At 37.6% G+C, this 25049-nt stretch overlaps 1 protein-coding gene across 8 annotated transcripts in view; it reads right to left on the bottom strand.

Moving 5' to 3' along the window:
- Macrod2 (mono-ADP ribosylhydrolase 2) overlaps positions 1–25049 on the bottom strand; it is a 1861794-nt gene that overhangs the window by 1801374 nt on the left and 35371 nt on the right. For all 8 annotated transcript variants that reach the window (XM_075962323.1, XM_075962324.1, XM_075962327.1 and 5 more), the window contains exon 3: positions 5985–6092. In XM_075962323.1, the coding sequence (XP_075818438.1) occupies positions 5985–6092 (108 nt within the window). The remainder of the gene's footprint in view (positions 1–5984; positions 6093–25049) is intronic.

Raw genomic sequence — 25049 nt, 5'->3', positions numbered from 1 at the left:
GGAAAGAGATATCATGCTAGAGAGAGTCATTTTGGGGTTAGTAAGAAACCTGGAACTAGGGAAATTCCCAGGAATCCACAAGGATGATTCCAGCTAAGACTCTATGCAATAGTAGAGAGGATGCCTTAACTGCCCTTCCCCTGTGAGCAGACTGATGACTATATTAATTGTCATCATAGAATCTTTGTCCAGTAACTGATAGAAACAGATGCAGAGATCCACACCTAAGCATTGGGTGGAGCTTTTAGAGTCCAGTCAAAGAGATGGGGGAGCAATAATATGAGCAAAGGAGTCAACAACATGATGGGTCTGACTGACCCTCGCTATTGGGAGCTGACACAAGCTAGTGGGAGCTCACTGACTCTGGACTGACAGCTAGGAACCGACATACGACCAAACTGGGTCCTCTGAATGTGGGTGACAGCTGTGTGGCTTGGGCAGTTTGTACGGCCACTGACTATGGAACCAGTATTTATCCCTAGTGTATGAACTGACTATTTGGAGCCTGTTTTCTGTGAAGGAATACTTTGCTCAGCATAGATACAGGAAGTGATATGACTGAGCAGATAGAGGAAGTGATAAGGCAGAAAGAAATAGGAACTCAATCTCTTTCAGCAGGGAAGTTGAGAGCTAAGGTGAACATAGTTTTGCTCCTTCTTCTCTCTGATCTCTCAGTATTTTTCCCAATATCTAACTCTGGGTTTTGTTATTAAGACCTATTAGAATTCGTGCTAAATGTGTTTAAGACAAGGAATTAAAATCTCATTTTTCCCAAAGTGTAAAATTTTTATACAAATATTTCAATCCTCCGTACCCAGTAAAATTTGGTTACCCAAAGGCCCACTTGCTCTCTTATAGAAATTTGATGCCATGGAATAGTGATCCTGTTCTCCTTAGAGCAGAGACCCTTCTCCTTCCTCCTTCATCTCTGGTCTGCCAATTTTTTTTCTGACTAGACAATTGAACAGACTGTGAGGTCAGTGCCCAGTCAATGGGGAAAAGATACCACTTTCCTTAGAATAAAACCAAGATGCCCTTCCTGTCTCAGTGTGTTTGCTCTTCCAAGCACACCCTCTTGATCAAGAGTAAAGTTTGCCTTGTCCAGACACTTCAATTGAGTGACAGTCTCTTTCTTTGCAACACTGAACATATTTCTATCAATACTGATCAAAATATATAGGTAATAATTTCCTAGGTCTTATATTATGCTACAGGTTACATGATACTGCCATTGCTGGGACCTTACATAGAACTCTTATTTCTTTCTTTTCTTTCAATTCACTATAATTACTTCAAAATAAAATTTAAAATAAAACAGTCCTAAGTATAAGAACCTGACATGGAACCTACATCTGCCTGACTCTTAATGTGTGCTATTTCTCTGCTAGCTAATATCATACTTATTACAACTTCTTTTATTAAAACATATACATAAGTGCAGCTTCCTAGAAGGAAGAATAAAGAAGAGGCTTATCTCAGGTAACATTTAAAGAATTTCAACAAACACTTGATTAAAAACTTTAAAACATCGACTCCTTCTATTCAGAGCTATAGAGATCAGTTGTTTGAATATGCTAATGTGGTAATGAAAGAACTGGCAGTCAGGTAGAAAGTGACTGCAGAGAAGCCTTGCTACCTTGACTGGAAGCCTGCCTCTTGCTGGTGGTGGCTCTGGAATTTTCTGTCATGTGGCCTTGTATGCCTGAAAGTTAACAGCTGTGCCTCTCTTCTCATACCAGGCCAACAAACTGCACAGCAGAGAGCTGTAAATAGAGCCATTACCTGTACATTTGGTATTTCTTCCCCATCCACCCAGGATCTACCTGATGAGCCAGCTCATGTGAACACAGCCAAATTACAATCATCACAGCCAGACAGGTAGAAGGGTAAAACAGTTGATTTTTATCTTTAGATTAAGTCATCATAATCATGTACACTAATGCAACATCTATGAGAAAACTACACATACAGGGAAAGGCGCGATAAAATGAAGAAGAAGCAAATTAGTGACTTAAGGATGTTTTCCTAACAATACTTTGTTTTATGTCAATAAAAATTACCCAATAAATATTTTATTAATTGATTAAATAAATGATTTTTAAAAACCAAAGCCAAACTGCTTCACTGTATCAAGTTCCCAGCACAGAATATGCTATTATAGGTACGATAAGTTCAATTCTATAAAGTTCAATTTAACACATATACAGTTTGAATATCTCTTTCTTATTAATTTTTTTAACTTTTATTGATTCTTTGTGGATTTCACATCATGTTTTCTGACTTCACTTTTCTCCCTGTCCCCTTGCATCTGTCCTCTATCCTTGTAACCCTCCCTCTAAAATGAAACAAAATTTAAAAGAAAAACAAAAATAAGAAAAAGAATCTCATTGTGGAAGCTGTAGTGTGGCCCACCGAGTCACACAGTTACCTTTAGTACATTCATTGTCATTTCCAAGGGTCATTGGTCTGGCTCAAGGCTTCTGGCTTCCTCTGGCTCTCTGTTGTCCTGTGTTATGGAGATTGTGCTGTTTTGGATCCATAGGTCCATCCCCTTCACATGTTCTAACAGTCCATAGATAATGTGGACGTTGGGTGGACTAACTCATAGCCCTCGTTCTGGGCCTGGGTGGAAGTTGAGTTGGTTAACCTACCAGCTTTCGGCATCCTCACCACCAGGGTGTGAGCTCTCTGGCCCTGCCTTGGCTAGATCACCCAGTGCAGCCTGCAGCAAGGCGCAAGAACAGTTCTCCCGCTCTCAGGTCCTCAGGCTCTCCCACCAGGACCAGCTCTTTTGCCCAGGCTGGTACAGAACCCTCACTCCCAATTGCTGTAGGAGGAATATGAAGGGGATAGGTAGATGTAAGGCTGTCTCACCTGTACCCCTAACAACATGGTCATCTCTAGTGTGCTGCCCAGGTGGGGTGCAGGGCCCACTCTCCTATGTGTTGTAGCTGGTGAGAGGCAGGGCTGATTCTCTCACTCTCAGACCTCAGGGCCAGCTCTGTTGCCTGTTGTAGGTAGCAAGGAGCAGAGGGGAGAGGGTATCTTCTCCTTACCTATGCTACCACATGGTAGATAACAGAGGTGGGGAGGTCAACTCTCTTTCTCTCACACCCCCAGGATAGGCTCATTTACATCCCTAACCACAGGGTCAGCTCTAGTATGCTGGAGTACATGCCGGAGCCTTCTTCCCTGGATGTGGAAGGCGAGTTCTACCCTGAAGAGCAGGGCCAGCTCTCTTTCTGCAGTATCCAGAGAGGGGCAGGGCCAGCTATCCCAGGGCCAGTGAAGGGCGGAGTTAGCTCACCACAGTGTGTTTCCAATGACTGCTTGTGATAACCCAGACCATGTGCATCATCACAGAAACCAATTACAGCAAGACCATGGACCCAGACATGGTCCTCGGCAGCAGTTCAGGCCCAAACATCACCATGGCCCAGGGTGGCAGCACAGGCCACCCAGATCAGTATGGTCATGGCAGCAGCATGATCTTCAGACATGGACAATGATCGCGGGTAGCTGACCAGACCCCAGTCATCCACATGGCCCCCACTGGTAACAGAAGCTGTAGACATCAACTGCTGTTGTAGGACTATGAACTCAGGCATGGCCCTCAGCAGTAGCCCTGACTTGAATGATACCATGGCCCCAGATAATGGTGTTGGCCACTCAAACTGACTTCATCCTCGTGACAGAATACCACACAGACACCACCATGATCACAGGTTGTGGTCTAGACAGTGGGCATCTGTGTGGCCTTTAGTGGCAACATGGGCCAGGGATATCAACACAGACCCCGGCTGTGGCAGGACCACAGACCCAGACACAGGTCTAGACAATAGCCTGGGCCCAGTTGTCTCATGGCCCCATGTGGCAGTGCAGGCCAACCAGGTCTGCATCTCCCCACAGCAGCATAGCCCTTGGACACCAACAATACCCCAGGTGGCAGCCCTGAATATCTCTTAAAAGCACAAAGTCAAGACATTGCTTTAGGAGGTGAAAGAATAAATTAAAGGGTACCAGTTTACGCCTCATGGAGAGGAAAAAACACAGTTAATAGAACCCAAGAAAAGTCATTGTTACTATCAATTTAACAAGGTAAATTCAATGTTATGTTAAATAAGGAAAAAAAAGAAGCAACTAAAATCATTGGCTAAAAATTTCAAAAATAATACTCAAATGTTGGTGGTACATTTACAAAAACCTTTAAATCTTAAATATTTATAATTAAAGTTTATACACTTATAGAAATTCTGGCATAGTTGCTCACTTACTAACCACAGGGATACCTAACCCAAATTCTGTACCCGTGTTCATGAGATACTTTCCAAGACCCTGGTTTCTCCAGAGGCCCCATAGATCAGAGTAAAACAGCTTGAAACAAAAAATAGAAACAAAACAAACATGGGATCTACATATAAGGAAGATCTGAGCCCGTGAGATGACAGAAGGAGAAAAATCAAATCCCCACAAAAAAGAAAAAAGGAGCTAGACTGGGTAGAGAGATCAAACAATCCACACTCCTTTTTGAATAAGAAATGACATCTCAAAGAGGCAACAGAAGCATCAGAGGAGAAACAAAGCAAAGAAGCATTAGAAGAAGATAAATACTGAGCTTTGGTTATGGCAAAACTTGTACATACAAAGCGACTGATATGCAATTCTGCAGGAAGAGCAAGCTCACAAGACTCCCAGCCTTCCTTCTAGACCCCAAGATCTCTGCCACATGCTGAATCAGGATCTTCCAGTTCTTACTTGTTCACCTCCAAGTCTTGTTCCTACCACCCTGTGTGGATTTACATCACCCGAGGTAACCTTGAGACAGCACTGAACTTACCTGAACCCTGCACTTCTGGAAAACAATGGTAGTTAAGCAACCCCACCCATTCTCTGACGTTCTGAGAGATGCCTAGCTGTAAATTAGCATTATTCCTCTTGGCTTGCAGAAAACTCAGTGGTGACCATCTTGCGGTCTCCGCTAAGGCTGACACAAATGACAGTCCAAATTCCCATTCTGTTGTCTTACAGAACTTTCTGTCTCCATTTACCCAGGTTAAGCCTGGGTCAAAGACTCCACCAAACTCAGTTCCATCTTCTCTCCTTGTTCTAAACCCCTGAATTTTAAAACACATGATTAATGAAAACCACCACTCGCTAATGGCTCCTGTAAGAAACCACCTGTCTAATACCATCATTCAATTCCCCACAGGCAAAGCTGTCTGTACTTCTTTTACATCTTTTTTGTTTCTGCTTGAACTTTTCAGATACTTAAAGATCTGCTAGGTCAAATAGTTCTTCCTATTTCAGTTCTCTTCGACTCTCCATGGTCACCATCCTCTTCCATTAAAGAGTACAAGATTAAAGGCTGCCTTTATCTAAATCTAGACCTACTATTGCTTGACATTTCAACCTAGAAAGGGGTTTAACTTTCTAAAACACAAATCATAATTCCCTCTTATAGAATCACAATTGTTACAACCTTTTGATACATAACAACACAAGAAAATATATAGGAGACAAGAACAACATAACTAATATGCTGTCATATTTCCTTCAATATTCAAAGAAGAAAATTATACATTAAAATATACCAGTAAAATGCATTTTATAATAAAAATGAAAACTTACAAATAAGTGAGGTTTGAAATCAGTAATAATTTCTACACATTTCTCTTTTGGCTGATATAATCTAATTGTATCTTTAGGACTTACTAAAAAGAAAGAAGAAGCTAGTTGAACTACTACTTCTCTTTAACTCAAGCATGACACCAGTAATCATTTAATTACTAAAATTCTTTCTGAAGAACTCTTTACGACAGTTTGTTACTTCTCCATTAACCCAGGGATCTTAATCAGATGAATAAAATAAATTCTCAATAAAATCATAAAGAAAAAGACAAGGCATGTCTATACCCATAGAGTATAGAAAATGTTTACAATCATAAAAACATAGCAAAGAAAATACAGAAAAGTAAACCACTCACCCGCATTGACTATTGCGTCCACCTCTAGCAATGTGATGTCACCCCTGTAGAGAGAAACCTTTTCACTGAAACTTTTCTTCAGTTGTGGCGTTTCCTGAGTGTTTTCTTCTGTAATAAAAAGAGATATATATTAAGGGTAATATCCTAATTTAATCAAGATCTCTTTGTGTACATGTATGTGTGTCTTCATGTTAGGGGGTGTATTACTGTTCCATGGTGCAAGTGTGGAGGGAACAGGACCACCTTCACCTTCCAGCTTGTTTTCACACAGTCTTTCTACCACTTCATGTGCCAAGCCAGCTGGACCTCAGCTTCTGAGGTCTATCTCTGCTTCTATCTCCCCATTATAGAAACTCAGACAGATCTGGCTATTTTATATGGGTTCTGATTCAGACTCAGGTTCTCATGACTAAATGGAAAGAACTTTTACTCACTAAGCAATATCTCTGAGGACTAAGACTAAGCAACTACTTTCTAATCAGGACAACTATAAAGTCAATATGAAACACAGAGTTACAAAGGAAATTTAAAAATATATGTAAGTATTAGGGGTGTGATTTATTCTCTATATTTTATTTTCAAGATATATGCACTATCTATACCAATGGTCAGGTGGAAGTTTTGAGCAACTTTGGGCAATATCTTTGATCACTAAGAAAATTAACATCAATTTTATTTTGATGCTATAATTTGAAGATGAAATTATGTTCTATTATACTCATAAGAAATAGAGATGTGCAACTACAGAAAGAAAACATATTTCTCAGTGAAGGAGCTCATTTCTACTTTCCCCTGTTACTTAAAAGGACCATATGAAACATTTATTTGACCATTTAGGTTCAACTCTTTGCTACCTTTAAAAAAGATGTCCCTCAGGGTAGAACACCTCAAAGAGAAGAAATAAATTTGTGAAAATGTTCTTTCCTTACCACATTGTATTTAACTTTTTGCTCTGTAAGGCAATGTTACTATGCAAGAGAAATAGCACCATAAAACACACGAAGCCAGCAAGCTGCTCTAAAATCTGACGCATTGTTACGTACTTGAGAGAATTTGAATTGTCACTTATTTTAAGACAAAGAAACATGTCTTAAAATACACAAAGATTATATATAAAAAATACCATATTTTAGAAAAATATTTATAAACTTAAGTATTTATGAAATATGTATATCTTTTATAGAGAACTATAATGCTATCCACTCACTAAAACTTTCTCAAATGAGCATGTAATCTTAAAGTATTTGGGAGATAAGAGGTTTTGAAGTACCTAAATTGTCTTTGAGACTGTCCTAGCTTGGTTTCTCTCTTGCTATAATAAACACCATGACCAAAACCAACCAGGAGAAAGAAAGGTTTTATTTCCTCTTACACTTACAGTCCACCACAGAAACTGAAACAGAGACCAAGGAAGAACACTGATAAAGGCTTGCTTTCTCTGACTTGCTCAGCTACTTTTGTTAAACAGCTGAGGGTCCATGCAAAGGCATCAAACCACCTACAGTGGGTTAGGCCCTCCAGCATCAATCACCAATCAAAAAAATACCCCAAAGACATGCCCATAGGCTAATTGACTGGAGACAATTCAATTGAGATTCCTAATACAGCAAGACCATGAGTTTCACATCCCGTCAGTACTCTTAGGGCGTTTAAATTTAAAAACCCTGATTTCCAGTTAAAGTTTACTGTACTACAATAAATATCTGATGATTTCTGCAGACACCCAAAGTATCTGCATCAATGAAAATCTATAAATTACAAGACTTCTCACTGAAGTTAAGTGTCAGAACTCCAGTGGGTATTAAATTAGCGAGGACTTCACAAAGAAAACAGAATTTATTTGTATTTTAGAGGTGACAAAAATAGACTTAGAAGCATTTCCACTTTTAAGAAATAGGTCTATAAAATTAAGCCCTATTTCCCTGTGGAGTGTTTTATATACACCACTACATTTGTAGTGGTGCTGTTAAGTTGCTAGATACTGGCAGGATTTGAGGACATTAAGGCTGGACCCCTCCTTCATAACCAATACCATAGCAAACCAATAGCTGAAAATGCAGGAAGCTAAGTACTAGTCAGAGGAATGGAATGTGACTTGAGTCCTAACTCTGGCGGTTAGAGGAAATGTGACATTTTGAGCCTCACAGAATGACATTAATTATTAACCATTTAAACTTGGATCCAAGAGCACTAAACTTTACAAGATCACTGTATATCATGAGGTTTTTGTAGTTTAAAAAAAAACGGATTGTAGATTATATCATTTGTCCATCCCTCCCCTCACCCTTGTAAGGGACAATCCTAACTGGCTTGTCAATCACCTGGACAGAAAAATGCCCCCCAAGAAAAAGTCGCCAATTCAAGAAAATTTAAAAGCTATATTTTAAAAAATGTATAAAATCTGCTTAAAATGAAAAATTGTCACAATTCTCTCATGGATAGACTCATAGCCCTGCCGATATGAATTCTTTGACTTCTTCCTTTCCTACTTGTATCTATTTTATTTCCTTCTAAGTGGTCTAGCTAGGACTGCAAGCACAATATTGAATAGAATTGAAGGAAATGGGCGTCTTGTTACTGATGTTAGCGGGACGGCTTTTAATTTTCTCCATTTTGCATGATTACTATTGGTTTGTCATTTGCAGATTTTACTGAGTGGAGTTATAGTCTCTCCATTTCTAGTCTCGCCAAGTCTTTATTTATGAAGAGGTGTTGGAGTCTGTCTTCCTGCATCTACAGAGATGATCACATGATTTCTTTCCTGAGTTCACTTATGTGAAAAATAATATTGATTGACTTCCATGTGTTGAAAATGATTGTATGTCCAGAATGAAGGCAATTTGATCACGCTGTTTTGGTGTGTTATTGCATCAATTTGCAAGTACTATATTAAGAAACTTTGAATATATGTTCATCACGAGATCAGTCTATAATTTCATTGTTGCTGTTGTTGTTGTGTCTTTACATGGTTTACCCATCATTTAAAAATGTGTTATTTAGTCCCATGAATCTGTGTATTTCTACAGTTTTTCTTGTTATTGATTTCTAGCCTTACTCCACTATGTTCTGATAACAGATATCCTAGCTCTTCTATATTTGTTGAAATTAGAATTGTGTCTAATATGTGATATACTCTAGAGAAAGTTCTATGTATTTCTGAGAAGAATATGAATTCTTTAGAGTTTTGGTACTCTTCTGTAGATGCCTGTAAGGTATGTTTGATCTGTGATGTGATGTCATTTGATGTTTCTTTGTTTGGCTGGGTTTTTTGTCTGTTGTTTGGGAGGGGGGGATGACTGATCTAATGGTGATGATAGAGTATTAAGTCACTATTACTATATATGGATTAATTCATGTCTTAATATTTAGTAGAACATATTTTATGAAACTGGATGAGGCTGTGCCTGGCGTGTTTATGTTTAGAATTATATTATTTTGACAGATTGTTCCTTATCAGTACGAAGGAACCTTCTTTATGCTGACAAGTTCTGGGTTGAATTCAATTTTATGAAATATTAGGATAGCACTGTCCATGTGCTTTTTTGGTCTTATTTCCTTAGAAGACCTGTTTTTGTCCCATTCCTTTACCCTAAGATGTGTGTGACTTGGAGACAGCAAAAATAAAGAGTTTGCTTTCTAATCTAATCTTCTAGTTCATGTCCTCTGATAAGTGAATTGTTAATCATTAATATTCAGAGTTACTATGGACTGGTATTTATTCTTGCCATTTGTTGTGTTTGATGTTTCCTTAGTCCTCTCTTAGTTAGCAAATGTGTTGGCCTCATTTATTTTTCTCTCAGTAGCCTCTTTGATGTGTTTATTTCTGACCTTAATCTAAAGTATTTACCCCAACATGCTTTGTAAGACTTCCTTGGTGATTACAAACTCCTTTGGCCTGTGCTTGTCACAGAAAGTTGTTCTTTCTCCTGCAATCAAGACAGACCAGGGTACTTGGCATATTCAGCTGGGTTGGCAGTTATCACCTTTCAGAAGTCTTTCCAAGCCCTTCTTACTTTCAAAGTTTTAACTGAAAAGCCAGAAGTGATTCTTATGTTTGTCCTTATATGTGCCTTGGCCCTTCTCTTTTGCAGTTTTCAGTACGTAATTTTGTTCTGTATATTCAATGTTTTAACTATGATATGATATAGGAACTTCCTTTTCTGATCCCATCTATTTGGTCTTTTGTGTGCCTTAATATTTGGATGAAGTTCTCTTTACCTAGGTTTTAGACTTATTTTCTATGAACTTATTTAAAAGATTTTATGTGCCTGTGATATGAAATTCTTACTCTATATACCTACAATTTATAAATTTTGCTTTTTTATGATGTTCCCAAGTTCTTTAATGTTCCATTCATATGTTTCTTTAAAATTTATCATTGATCTTGACTGAATGATCCAGTTCTTTACTTTGTCTTCAAGCTCTGAAATTCTATCTTCCATATAATCCTTTAGTGTGATATTTTGTGTTTTAATAAATAAAGCTCACCTGAAGATCAGAATGCAAAGCTAGCCACAATAATCAGCCATACATGGCAGGCAGTGGTGGTGCATGTCTTTAATACCAGCACTAGAGAGAAATATAAGGCAGGATGAGACAGGAACTCAATCTCTTTTCAGTCTGAAGATTTCATAAAGGTAAGAACTCTCTAGAGCCTTAGCTGCTTGGCTTTTCTAATCTTCAGCTTGAGCCCCAGTATCTACCCCTGGGTTTTTAGTATCTGTGCTACAATTCTTCCACTGATAAAGTTTTCTGCCAAACTTCTGGCCTACTGTTTTCTTCTCATTTCTATCATCATTTAGGTTTTTTCAGTTTGATTTTTCTTCAGTGCTTATTTTTATATAATGTTATTTTTGAATCTTCAATTGACTTCCTCATTTCATTTAGCTGTTTGTGTTCTCATATAATTTCTTTGTGCTTCCTTTGGGTTGTTTTATATTTATAATCATTCTTTTAAATCCTGCATCAGAAATTTCACCTAAGCCCATTTTCATCAGTGACTATTATTATGAGATTGGTCATTTCCAGAGGAAATGAGTTGTCTTGATTTTTCATGTTACTTGTGTTTTTCTGCCATCTGGAGTTAGATTGTTGGTTAAGAATCTTGTTGTTCTTGCTTTGGGTTGCCTCTTTTATTTCTGTGGAGGTATTTGCAGTCTTCAGAAGAGATCAGGTTATAATACACCAGTAGTGATACTTACATCCATTAGATTCGTGTCCAAGACATTAGACTATATTCCTAGTCCACCCCATGGGCTAAGTACTGTCTGCTGGAGCAGTCACTATGAAATGGTTATCTCACTTTGATAACAGGGCAGCAGTTGATACAAAATAAACACTTTTTAAGTACCAATTATTTTACAGAGGAAGGAGACCTCAATAGTATAATACACATTAATCTGTTCATTACTGGGTATGAGTAGAAAGAAAAAGAAAGACGCAATCATAGTGAGATCAGTGATTGGTGTTAGATTGCTAGACAGGAAGTAGAGGAGGAAGACAGAAGAGTTGAAATATTAGAGAGGGGGAATAGGGGATAAGACAGACTAAAAACTGAGGGGTGAAGATATGCACTCAGATATCACAAACCATGCCAGCTTCTAGGCTTTAGGAGGAAAGTAACAGCGAGAGGGGAAAGTAAGAGTAAAGAAAAGAAAATGAAAGAAGACAATGAGACAGACAAACAAACAGTAAAACATGTAAACAGCCTGATACATTGACCACGAGTATTATACAAATAAGGATAGTTGTAGGGGTAACAAAAGTAAAATGGAGCGAAATAATGATGAAATCAATGGCCAGTGTATTATTTATTACAACTGGAGATTTTCTGCACTGGCTTCCTAGACATGCTCCAATTTCTATTCTGAGTTTACTTTTACTAGTCCTGTTCTTCTCTTAGGGATGGTATGATTTACTTCTGTGATTTCTTATGGAGATAGTTGGCTCTGAAGATCTAAGGATCTAAGAAAACCTCCACCTAGAGTTTCTGCGGTCCTTCTGAGTATGCAGGGGATGACTGTGAAGCGCCTGGAGAACAATGCAGAGTTTATACTTGATTCCCATCACCTCCTGGTTCCCCATGGGGCATTGATGGCAATCCTAGCAATGGCTGTCACTGACAATTGGTCAAAATTTACAGCTGGAGCAGAGCTGCATTGGTTGCAGATGCAGCAATGAAACTGGGGTTCTCTGATAGAAGAAATTACTGGAGTATTGACCAAGTGGATCCTAGAGACTGAAGGACCAGTTAGTGAGGTAATAAAATACCCATTCCTATTGTTTAACTAACCATAATGAGCTATTTTTTCCAACATGACTTTGATGCTACTATCTTGCTTAGAAATCCTCTACTTTATTGAATTTTTTACCCACCTTTCCGTGTTCCTCCATCCAAAATACCTTACTGAGATCCTAAGCCATGCCTTACTACTTCCTATCTCTCTAGCTGTCCTCAGGCCTCCAAATCCTGTATTGTTAATTTTGGTCAGCTAGTGGCTAGCTCTACTCTCTGGTTCAAAGAAAGATTTATTGTCAAGATGTGACCAAAAGATCACACAACAGCCTGTAGTTTTGTATTTAGGGGAAGGACTCCATAAGATTTCGCTCCCTCCCCCCACAATGTTGGCAGGTCTGTGTTGTACTTGTTTAGGCAGTCATGCTATTGAGGTACCATGGTAAAGTTTTTGTCATTTTTAGGAGAATCAATCTCACGGCAGACTTCCTGATCCTTTGGCTCTTACAGTCTTATGGGCCCTCTTCCAGGATGTTCCTTTGGCCTGTGATGGGGGTTATGTTTTAATTGTATCCAGTGGGGATGGGCACCTATGATCAGTTGTTTTCTGCATAGTGACCAATTGGAGTTTTCTGTGATGGTCTCAGTCTGCTACAACGTGAAGTTTATTTGATGAGGGTTGAGAGTTTCACTTGTCAGTAGGTACTACTAACGTGTAGTTAGGAATTATGCTAGGTAATTAAAGTGACGGTAGAAGTCTATCCTCTAAGAACCATGACCTCACTAGCTTTGTGCTTGCTTTTTTAAAGTTTTATTCCTCCTACTAAGTTTGAGCTATTTTGTTGTTGAACTTTTTCATTCGTGGAAAATCATTTTTAGTAAATATTTAACTCATGCTTATGTGTATGTATCTGTGTTCACAACATGTGTTTATAAGTACCCTGAAGCCAGAAAAGCCTACTGAAACTGGAGTTACAGTTGATTATAAGCCACCCAAAGCGAGTGCTGAGAACTGGACTCAGGTCCTCTGTGAAAAGCACCAAGTTACCTTAATAACTGAGGTCTCTCCAACCCCAGGAATTCTTTTTATTTGTTTCCTTTGCCTTTTAAAATTCTTTTCACCTTTCTCTCTCACTTTCCCCAATAATATTCTTCTTCACTCTTCTTTTTTCTATTACTTAATCTTGCTTTTTTTTTTATTTTTCCATGCCCTGCCTCCTTCTTTACTGTATTTAATTAATACCCTCACTATTACTCCTAAGAAATTTTTTAACTTTGTAGTTTTTCCATTTAATTTAATACTATTTCTCAATGCCATTTTGACTGATGTTTTTACTATTACAATAACAGTGTTTCTACTATTGGTAGTACTATGGACTCAACCTCCATGATTAGACTACTCCATAAGACCATTCCCAATAAATCCAGAATAGTTGTCTAAATCAACATATATGCAAATCACAAAGCAGAAACATGAAAAATATAAGGCAACAAAACTCCTCCAAAATATTATAACCCCTCAAGTACTAGCTCCAAAGTTCTAAAAGACATAAATCATCAGAGGAAGAAATACAAAAATCTTCTGGTAAAGATGATCTATGACTTTAAAGGGGACTGAACAGCAGATGAATCCAATTCAGGACTCAAAAATAAAAGTCAGAAAAATAAAAGAAATACTGGCAAAATGAATGAATATATCAGCAGTGTAAATGAAAAGGTCAGCACCATAGAAGAAAATAAATCATGATTTTGAAAATGAACTAAAATAAAATCTAAATGTTGGAAATGAAAATTTCAATGAATCAAAACGTAAGATATAAAGTATGATCAATAGACTTGACATTGCAGAAGAAATATAAAGGAGATGGGACAAAGGAACAAAGTCAATGAAACAGCACGTTCAAACATCAGAAAAGGAAAAGGAAAAGAAAAGCAAGACTACAACGTCCAGTAAATCCTGGGTATCACAGTGACAAGACAAATAAAACCCTATGGAATTCAAGGAGCTAAGACTTAGCTAACATCGTAGAGCATATATCCAATGAAATTATGGTAGAAAATTTCCTAAAGCTAGAGATGTAGATAACCAAACACAACAGGCATTTAGAAATAGAATATGAAATAGACATGACCAGAAGAGAATCCTTTCATGGCATTACAGTTATAAGCTATATGAACAGCTACAGAGACAGCTCTGTAAAATGAATAAAGCACTTGTCATAAAAGCATGATGACCTGAGTTCAGATCCCCAGAGCCCACCGAAAGCCAGACACAATGGCATAAGCATCCATAATCCCAAAAAGTCTCTGCAGCTGAAGGGGGTAAGAGGCAGGAGAATTCCAGCTAGCCTGGAAGAGCCAGTAGTAAAAAAAAGACCATGGAAGGACCAACACTAGAGGTTGTCTTTTCACCTCCACGAGTGAGCTAAGGCACATGTGTATCTGCACACACACACACACACACACACACACACAACACACACACACACACACATTCTGCTTTTCTGTACTAATATTTGGAGTTGTTTTAACTACCCTAAGGCACTTAATGAAATTGAGGCACATGGAGATTTAAAAAATTACCCTGGTCACAAAACTGAAAGAGCCAAGAGACATCTGAGCCCAGTAAGTCTGATTCTAGAAGCAATGTGTTTAGTGAATCACATCTCATGGTCAAGTTCAGCCTTATAAGGACTTTTTTTAAAGGCACAAATTCTATAAATAAAAGCATACTCTGGGGCTGGGGAGATGTCTTGGTGATTAGAGTGCTTGCTACAGACGTGTAAGGACCAAGTTTCTTGAATAAGACTCTAATTTCTCTGTGTGCTAAGTTAAACATTTAAAACACTAAAAACTGATTTCTTTTATCTCTAGTACACTACTCCTACTGCTGTGAAGGCAGCACTTAATTTTCTTCCAGATTTCCTTAAATATTATAGTGATAATTACTTAAATAGTACAATTACCAATCTTGGTTTCTCTTTATTCTCAAATGTTCATTTCTTAGTAGTAGTATAATTTATTAACTGAACTGCACTTGGCACCAGGGCAGATGTTTTATACAACTTAAAACATATAACCACTGTTCACCAAATACCAGCAGAAAAAAGTCAATGGCCTATTGAATCACTAAGTAGGGTTGGACAAAGCTCAAATAGAAACAGATCCGTAAAGAAGTTCTCAAAATAACCTTGGCTAAACTAAAACTGTGGCAATGGAAACAGGAGAGAAGAATGCCAGGAATAATACTCTAGAGACATACCTACAAAGAATGGGGTCCTGTTGGAGGAGGGAAGCCAGAAATTGCCAGGTATATTTGCTGGCTTCTGTTCTAGGTTAATATTAAGAAGAAATGTAGGCAGGAGAGGTCATATGGAAAGGAATATAATGGTGTCAGGATTGATTATGTTAGCTCCAAGTTTCCTACAGAATGTTCATATATATGAATTATCTGCTCAAAAGAAAGAGATTCAGGCCTGGATACTTGGGTTTAGGAAATGGCAGATGGTAATGATGCTGGGTGAGATGTCATTGAGTAAGAGCAGAACTGAAATTAAAATGCTGGATATGGCAACCTTTACACCTACGATGAATGGAAAGTACATGAAAAATACACAGTAAACAACTCGGACAAGAAAATGCAACCGAGAAAAAAAATGATCAAGAGCTTCACATGGTACAGTCAAGAATCAAGGCAGAAAATGTTCTTCTGGACATAACCATCATAGTATCACCACTGACCGTCATAAGGATTTCAATAAAAACCAAAATATAAACATGTCTACAGCTGAGCCTAGATGCATGACATGACAGAGAAGTAAGGTGTAAAAATCTGTGTCCCTAACAGACCACACAAAGTGAACTTCCAGTTGACCTCAAATCTTCTCTTTAAAAACATGAGATCACTTATAATCCTTTTATTCTAAGAGCCCAGCCTTACCACATCCAGCAAATAGATATCTTAATTTGTCAAACAGCTTCCTGTTTTGAGATTCATTTAATTATTTCTTATTTTTATCATAATATATGAATGCTTTCATAATAAATCCTTGAATGCATCACTGATTGTTCCTTTAGTTTCAACTAATATAGAATTATTAAGTCACATGCAGCCTACATATGTTAGAAATAATGCAAACTGTAAAATCATACTGCTTTATTTAAATAGGAGTAAAAGGGGAAAATATAGAAGCCTGGTTTGAGACAGTAAGAAGTGAGGAGGTGATCATTGGCTAAGATGACTACAGAAAGGATAAAATCTGAAGATGCCATCAGATTAAAACTCATTGTTTATCTGAATATGCCTGATCATTAGATTCTGTATCTTCCTTAATTCTTCTAATTAGTCACATTGATTCCTACAATTTTGGACTATTTAATCCTCCTACCTTATATCCAACCAAGGATCAAAATTCTACCAATTCTACTGTTAAAATATCTCAATTTCATCCCTTCTTCTTGAATTATAACAAAAATTAATTAAATCAATAGATAAAATTTCCAGGCTCTAGCCTGTCTCATTAATCTTATTTTTATGATTTATACATCATCCTGCCCTAATAAGACCAGTTCTCTAACATTTCCATGTCGTTGCAAACTCCTATTTCTTTTAGGAACCAATAAGGGCATTTTGGAATTCTCCATTCAGTGTGTTATGCAAACTATTGTTTTACAAATGATCCTCAATCTTGGAGAGGAGAACTTCCAGGCTAGATCAATGTCTTCTCCATTCTTGACGTCTTCCAGATCCATAGCATAATTACTGACACAGGGTAAATATTCATTTACTGAAAGAAGCCAAGAAAAACTGAATGCAACATGGGGGGAGATAACAAAATAAACAGATCAATATAAAAGAAATTTTCAAATTAATCACATAAAATACTTTAGTGAATAATAGAGTCATACACCAAACTAATCCAAGTTCCTATACAGAAGTGTTAACAGTGTAGACATGGTATTTTAATTTCCTGCTTCGCAAATCACTAAACCTAATGCTCTGTCTTTTGTTCTGTAACCTTTAAGATAGTTTCACCAACTGTATTCCAAAGAAGCAGACAAAATTCCTCCGAGGAGGGCTCAAGGCATCTTACATTTAGCAGACTTGAAGGTGATTCTTCAACACACTAGAAAGGACCACTCTTCTAAATTACTAGCCTACTTTTCAAATCACTGACATAATCTTAAGTAAGGTTAGAACTCCAACACTACAATATGTTCGTTCACAAACATAAAAGTTTCTGGGCTTGGTGGTGTATGGCCACAATCTCAGAACTCAAGAAGGTGGTTACAAGTTCATGGCCAGCAGGATCTATGTAGGGAGACCCAGGCAAGCCAAGCTAGGTTATACAGTAAGATCTTGTCTCAAAGAGACAAAAAGGTCCACACAAAGTTAAAACTGTTAACTTGCTGACTCAAAGTATCTTCCTGAAGTTCTTTACATTGTCACAAATAAAGGAGGAGATGCAGGCCAGCAGGGCTCAAGATGCTGCTGAGGCTAGACTGTACAACTATGTGTAGACAACAGCATTTTTAGAGGAATCACATTATAAGCGATAAGTACGACTTCAGGTATTAAGGAATATTATAAGATCCCAATTTTAGAATATTTCAGAGAAATAAGCAAATTACCTAGAGAATCTGGATATTCACCTTTCTAGATCTCTAAACCAACAAGCTCTCGGACTTTTCCTTCAATGATTTGCAGATGACTAATATCAGACTTAAGGAAATTATACGTAAAATCATAAGCATTTATCGATCACCACAAAGTACTAGAAAAAATTAACAACCCATTTTAGGTGTTTCAATTTTTGTTTTATAAAGTTGCTTAGCTGTTTTGAAACCATTGCATATATTTATATACAATTTTTAAAATAAACATTAACAAATACATATATCCCAAATAACTAGGAGCAAACTGAATTGTAAGACCCTTTAGCAGCAGACTTTACATCAGTGACATATGCTAACCAATGTAACCAACAATGTATCCACACAAAAATACATTTTAAAGAAAAACCCAGTATAGTTAGCAAAGTATCCTTTTTGCATAAGGATAGGTGTGTTCTCTGATAAAATAAAATGAACAGTGTGATAGCTTTAAGGTGACAAAAGCATGAGAAATACATAATTTGTCTGTATTTTAGTCAGTGCATAAGATTACACTTGACAATGTTTTCATGGTTATATTACTAAGGTATCAGATATCTAAGTAAGGACATAAACATTGAATATTTTTTAAATCTGTCAACAAATTCAAATATTAGAATCAATGAAGCAAAGGTTATACCAAATTAATTTAACTAACCAAGATATTCAAAAGCTAATTGAATATTACCTGCATACATATACTAAAATGTTCCTTTCAAAAAAAAAGTCAACCCATAAACATGTCACAATAACCTGAGGACGAATGCCATGATATGAACCGATTGGTAGTAGGTACTAAAAGCATTAACACAAACACTGGTTCTCCTTTTGAGTGTATGTATAAGCACATGTTCCCCATTCTCTAACCCATCTCACACTCCTGTGCATCTTAAGTGACTTCTGAGACCAGAAATCACATCTACATTCTCTGTATACTCTTAAAAGTTTTCGGGGGCTGGAGAGATGGCTCAGTGGTTAAGAGCATTGCCTGCTCTTCCAAAGGTCATGAGTTCAATTCCCAGCAACCACATGGTGGCTCACAACCATCTGTTAATGAGATCTGGTGCCCTCTTCTGGCCTGCAGACACACACACACAAAATATTATATACATAATAAATAAATATTTAAAAAAAAGTTTTCTTGACTTTTTGACTTCACTGACACTCAGCTGTCTTTTAAAAATATCAATTCACTTAAAAAGAAAGGTTTTTATTTAATATTCAGCATTATGCTCATCAAACTAAGAAAAAGAATGAAATGGTCTTTATTCCACCAAAGACATTTGCCCCTTCCTGTTCTGATTCAAAGAAAAATGTTAGCCATTTTCTCCTCTTTCCATGGTCAGAAACATGGACAGGTAGATATTGGGGAGATGTAAACTATAAATACTAATAACACCATATCCGATGTATTAAAGACTAAGACAGAAGGAATCAGACTCTTTAGACAACATTGTGGAAAAGAGCAAAGTACCAAATCCACAATGTTTCATAACAATAACTTCCATTCGGTTTTATGCTCTGACCTGACTGGACTTTTTATTTAAGCAAATGATTCATATGTCATAATACAGTTTTCCACTGCTCTGGGGTAAAAGGAAAATGTCTAAGCTTATTATACCATATAAAACTCTATACAATCCTACGCAGGTTTCTACCTCTGTCACAACCGAAATGAAACCTGGCCCTAGGTTCTCTTACGATTTTCATTGAGTATCTACTATCAAATTCCAAGTTGTTCAATGTCAGCACTTAGAAAGCATTCTGATACTGTCCTACCTATAGCGTCATCTCCTCAGTCTGTGACAGTATCCATTTTACTTTCTTTATAACACTAACAACGTCTGGAAAAATTTGTCCTTCTGCTTCCCTGTTCTAAGTAAAACGTAAGTATTATGTCAACAAAAACATTGCCTGTTTGTTCATGACTACGTTTCAAATATTTCACATATTGACAAAAACCAGAAAGCTAGCAGCGCAGACACATAAAAATACCAACTACTGAAGAGGTTAAGCAGGATGAAAGTGAATCAAAGGCCAGAGCAACTTAGTGAGATTGCCACACCAAAATAAAAACTAAGTCAATGTCTAGGAATATACCTCAGTCCAGAGTACTTACATAATGTGTTATAAGGCTTTATATTCAAACCCAAGTACAACAAAAGAAAAAGGATGAAAAGAAGGAAGGAAAATTCAGTAAACATTAATTAACCATTGTTGTTTAAAGATGGAGTACCTGGGTCTGGATGCCTCAGGGGGTAAAGTGCTTGATGCTCAAGCATAAGAACCTAAGTTCAGACCCTCAGCATCTATGTACAATGCTGAACATGGCAGGTAGTGCCTGTAACCATAATACTGGGAGTCAGGGACAGGAAGAATACTGGGCTCACTGGCCAGCCAGTCGTGTCAAATCCGTATGCTCTAAGTTCAATGAGAGACCATGTCTCAAAAAAGGTGTAGTAACTTAGGAAGACCTCTGGCCTCCACACAAGCACACACAGATGTGCAAATGCACATGAAGCCATCTATTACCTCACCAGGACATTGGCTACCCTCAAGCCTGGAGTATTCTTTTTTCTTTTTTTTGTTTTGTTTTGTTTTGTTTTTTAGAGTCATTAAGAAAGTGTTTATTGTGCCATTTGAAGATAATCGGTAAAATCACTAGCAGTTTTTTTTGTTTTTATTAAAAATTTCTGCCTCCTCCCCGCCTCCCTTTTCCCTCCCCTTCCCCTCACTCCCCACCCCCTACTCCACTCCCCCTCCCTCTCAGTCCAAAGTCCCTGCCCTGTGGGAAGTCCAAGGTCCTCCCCTCTCCATCCAGGTCTAGTAAGGTGAGCATCCAAACAGGCTAGGCTCCCACAAAGCCAGTATATGCAGTAAGATCAAAACCCAGTAATCTTCAGCTTTCAGAGTAAATAGCCCTGTTTTAAAATGTTTCTCTGACATAAGACAGAGAATGTTTCTCTGTTTCTAAGACAGTCTCAATCCCACTTGCTTCTAGCCATTCTCCATCACTTCATCTGATTTATTCTCTTCCAATTATTCTTCAAAATAGAAAAATATACTATTTATTGGTCACCTGCCCCAAAGCTTGCAGAGACAGAGGTTCTTTGGTTTTTGTTTTATTTTGTGTTGTTTTTATTCAGTAAATAAGAAAGTTTCAAATAAGTAAATTAATAAAGGTAAGCAAGGCCACAAAACTGAGGATAAGTCTACAACTAACTCCTTTCCCCAGCTAATTCAACCATGACTAACTCTTGAGATTAAGTAAAATGCAAAAGTTAACAGTAAATTAAAGTTTACCCTGAATTATAAACACCATCAATAAAAAGGTGGAAATTTTCAAAAATAATTTTCAGTAAAATTGAAAATAAAGTGTGTGATCTATAGGCCCAGTGAGTCAGCTCAGCAAGCAAAGGTGTTTGCCTCAGAAGCCTGGCAACCTGATTAACAGCAGCCCACAAGGTTGTCCTTTGCCTCAGAAGCCTGGCAACCTGATTCACAGCAGCCCACAAGGTTGTCCTTTGCCCATCACACATGCACTGTGGCATGTGCACCCCCACACATACATATCATGAACATATATACATAATAAATTTCAAATAAAGTAAGACTGGGATACATAAAGATAAAAAGAATGCATTCTGCATACAATAGAAAACATTAAAAAAAACTTAAGTGTTAAATTATACAAAATGAGCCAGATTCCTCAAATGGGCTTTTATTTTTAAAAAAAAGAAGTAATAAAATGAAGAAAGCAGTAAAGTATTTTAAAGAAATTATAGATATTACACCAGCAGATGAAAAGTTTAAAATGGCAGTTCGAGGAAAGAAAGCACACGGCCTGTGCGGTTTCCATTTACTGAGTATGCAGAGGAGCTGTTTGTAGAATACCTTGCAATCCAAGCAGGACAAAAAGGTGGGACTGGGTGTGAGGCTGGCGAGGAACTTTATTTGTTGGCACCTTGGCACCTTTGGATAGGAGATAAAATGCAGGTGACATTGTATTGAATTTCAATTGTTATTTTAGTTGATTGCCTTCTCACTGAAGAAGCATTTTGTTTTCCATGAGCTTTTTACAGAATCGTAATATACATACAGAAGGGTAGAGAAGAGTCAAGAGGCCATGAATAATTCACTGAGCGATCCCAAAGTCAGTGTCCCAGTGCAACCACTCATCCTGTTAAGAAATAGACCACTAAACATAAAACACTCCAAGACCACTTCCTTCCCCACAAAAGGAACCATTGTCCTGAAGTCTCATTCTAGATTTTCCTGCTTTTGAGTTTCATATCCATATAATATACAACAAGCTCCTCTGTGTTGGCTTAGTTTGATCAACAGAATGTTTGCATAATTTCTTTGCTGCTACATACAGCTATAATTTGTTTTTACCGCTATTCTCATGTCTCTATGATTCTGACTTGAACATGCAATCTATCCATTTTACTATCGATGAACATTTTTATCTTCAGGTTTTTCTTAATAAAAACAATGAAAGTGACTTATGTGTTGTTATGGTTATCTTTTCATTCCTACTGAAATTGTTGGACATATGCACTACATAAACATAAACTTTATGAAGATACTGCTGGATAATTTTCAGAAATTATTTTCCCAATTTATGCTCCCAGTGGCAGCACGGATGTTTCATTGGCCTTCATATTTTTACTACCATGTAATATTTTCTACCCTTTTTATTTTCAACGGTTCTAGTTGATGTTGTAAGGTTATCTTAGTATGGTTTTAATCAGAATTAGCCCTCTGACTAGTAATTTTTAGCACTTTTATTAGCCGCTTATATTACTTTTCTCAATGCTGTCATCAAACACCCAACAAGAAACAACTTAGAAATGGTTTCTTTTGCATACTGCTTTCAGGGTAGAGTCCATTATGGTAGGAAGTCATGGCAGCAGAAGCTCATGTGTACCCATAGTCAGGAAGTCCATAAAGATGAAAGCTGGTGTTAAGCTCAGTCTCTGTTCTGGTCCTCTTTAGTGAAGCCAGGGATCCAGCCTTGGACTGGCGCCACTCTCATTCAGGATGAGTCTTCCCTCCACAATTAAACCTCAAAGCCATAGCTCTAGGTGTCTAACTCCACTCAAGCTGAAAATGAAAACTAACCACCATACCATTTATGTCTCCTCTTTTATTAAACTGTTCAATTCTCTTTCTCATTTTTGGCTGGGTTTTCTGTCTTTCTCAGATGACAAAAGCTATTCATCAAGCACATGCACTGCAAGCACTCTTCAGTGTGTTCTTCTATTAAACCTTCTATTAGACAATCTTGTCGGTGTTCAAAGGTAATAAATCCTTTCCTTTATGCTACTGAAGACTTGCTTTGTTTTGTTTTCCATGCTGTTTAGGAAATATTTTTAACCAGACTTAAACCACCATATGTGTTCTCCTCCTGTTGAATGAGCTTTAAACCCAGTCACAAAAGCAGCCATGCCATTATTACACAGGTAGGCATATCTTGCCTAGAAAGTAGGTATTATATCACACATGATCTAGAGCTAGGCCTTGGTAAGCTTTCTCTCCCAGCTACGCGTAGAGCACCTTCTGACACTATGAAAGCTAGCCAATAGGGAGGAAGCCTCTGTTTAGTTCCACCTTGATTTCTCAGTGCCCTGTAATCTAAATGTACAGTGTCTTACCAGATTATCTAGTTCTGCTTGGCAACCAAGAGTAAGGGCAATAGCATCTATCCTTCTCTGTGACTCAAGAGGAGGTATCCCACACCTAGCACTGAGGTTCTTATTTAATAATCTATGACTTCTGGAAGCAGAATTATTTAACCATAAAGAGAATTTCTGCAGCAAGCTCTCTTTGTTGCATAATTTTAAGATATGATTTTTTTTTAGTTTATAAAGTAGCAGGTTTACATATGGCTTTATCACTAATCCTTATTTTTGTTAACCTTCTTCCAACTCCACTTACCTGGACCCTTTGATCCCTGTATAAGTCTTTTAACACCTAGTATCCCCCATCTAACCCCAATACACACAGTTCCATGACCTCTGTGTTTTACTATATCTTCCTCATTAGTTGCTCACCTCCCTTTTCTTTCTTCCTGGCCCTTATAGATACTGACTCAAATTTAAATACAGAACTCCATATCCAATGCTGGAATCCACATATGAGGAAGAATCATGTCTTTCCATGCCTGATTTACTTCAATTAGTACAGTATTTTCCAGTTGCATTCATTTTCATGAAAAATTCATAGTTTCATCTCTTTAAGCCTGACTATAATTGAATTATGTATATGTCTCTCATTTTCAGAATCATTCTTCATATGGTAGACATCTAGGCTGGTTTCATTTCCTAGCTACTGCACAGACCCCTGTTGAACATGGATGTGCTGGTCACATCCTTTAAGTATATATCCAGGAGTGTTAGCTGGATCATATGTAAATTCTGCATTTACTTTCTGACAAACCACCATATGGAATTCCATAGTGACTGTACCATTGTACACTCCTACCAACATTGAACATGAGCTCCCCTTTCCATACAACCTCACAAGAATCTGCTCTTTCTTAAATAGCCATTCTGACTGAAGGGATATAGTACATGCCTGATAGCATAAACCCTGACAAAAGCATATAGTAGGGGAGGAAACAGGTCAGAGCAGAACACATTATTGTTTTCCTAGATGGGCATATCAAACTGCCTTCTACATGTTTACATTTATGTCCACAGGCTAGAGCAGCCCTCGGGAAGGGGCAGAGAAGCTCATTTCTACAGAGATAGTGGCTAATGAAGAGACTCCTATCTGGTCAAAAAAAAAGGGAGAATAAGTGACCGATAAGCGCTCAACTTTAAATAACAGATCACCACCACTCTTCGACTCAAGTGCCAAGGAACATCACAAAAGAAAGGGGAGGGAAACATTATAAACCAGATGATGGCAAAGACTGCTTTGAAATGCTGCCATCCAGATGAATATTTACACAGGACTGGGTCCTCCAACTTTCCATCAAGGCTAGAGGAGGGGACCATGAGGTTCCACAACATCCTGAAAAGCTAATGACTGCTAATGGGTGTTAGGAAAGAGGGAGTAATTTTCTCTAATAGAGACTAGGTGAGACGAAGGGATCAAGAGGGGAAGGAAGATGACAGAAAGTAATAAGGGAAGTTGAATATAATCACAATAAATTATATGTGTGTATGAAA

This window comes from Microtus pennsylvanicus, chromosome 2, assembly GCF_037038515.1.
Source record: "Microtus pennsylvanicus isolate mMicPen1 chromosome 2, mMicPen1.hap1, whole genome shotgun sequence".
Classification (NCBI taxonomy): Eukaryota; Metazoa; Chordata; class Mammalia; order Rodentia; family Cricetidae; genus Microtus; species Microtus pennsylvanicus.
The sequence above is the reverse complement of the archived record's forward strand: the minus strand, read 5'-3'. Positions and strand labels throughout refer to the sequence as shown.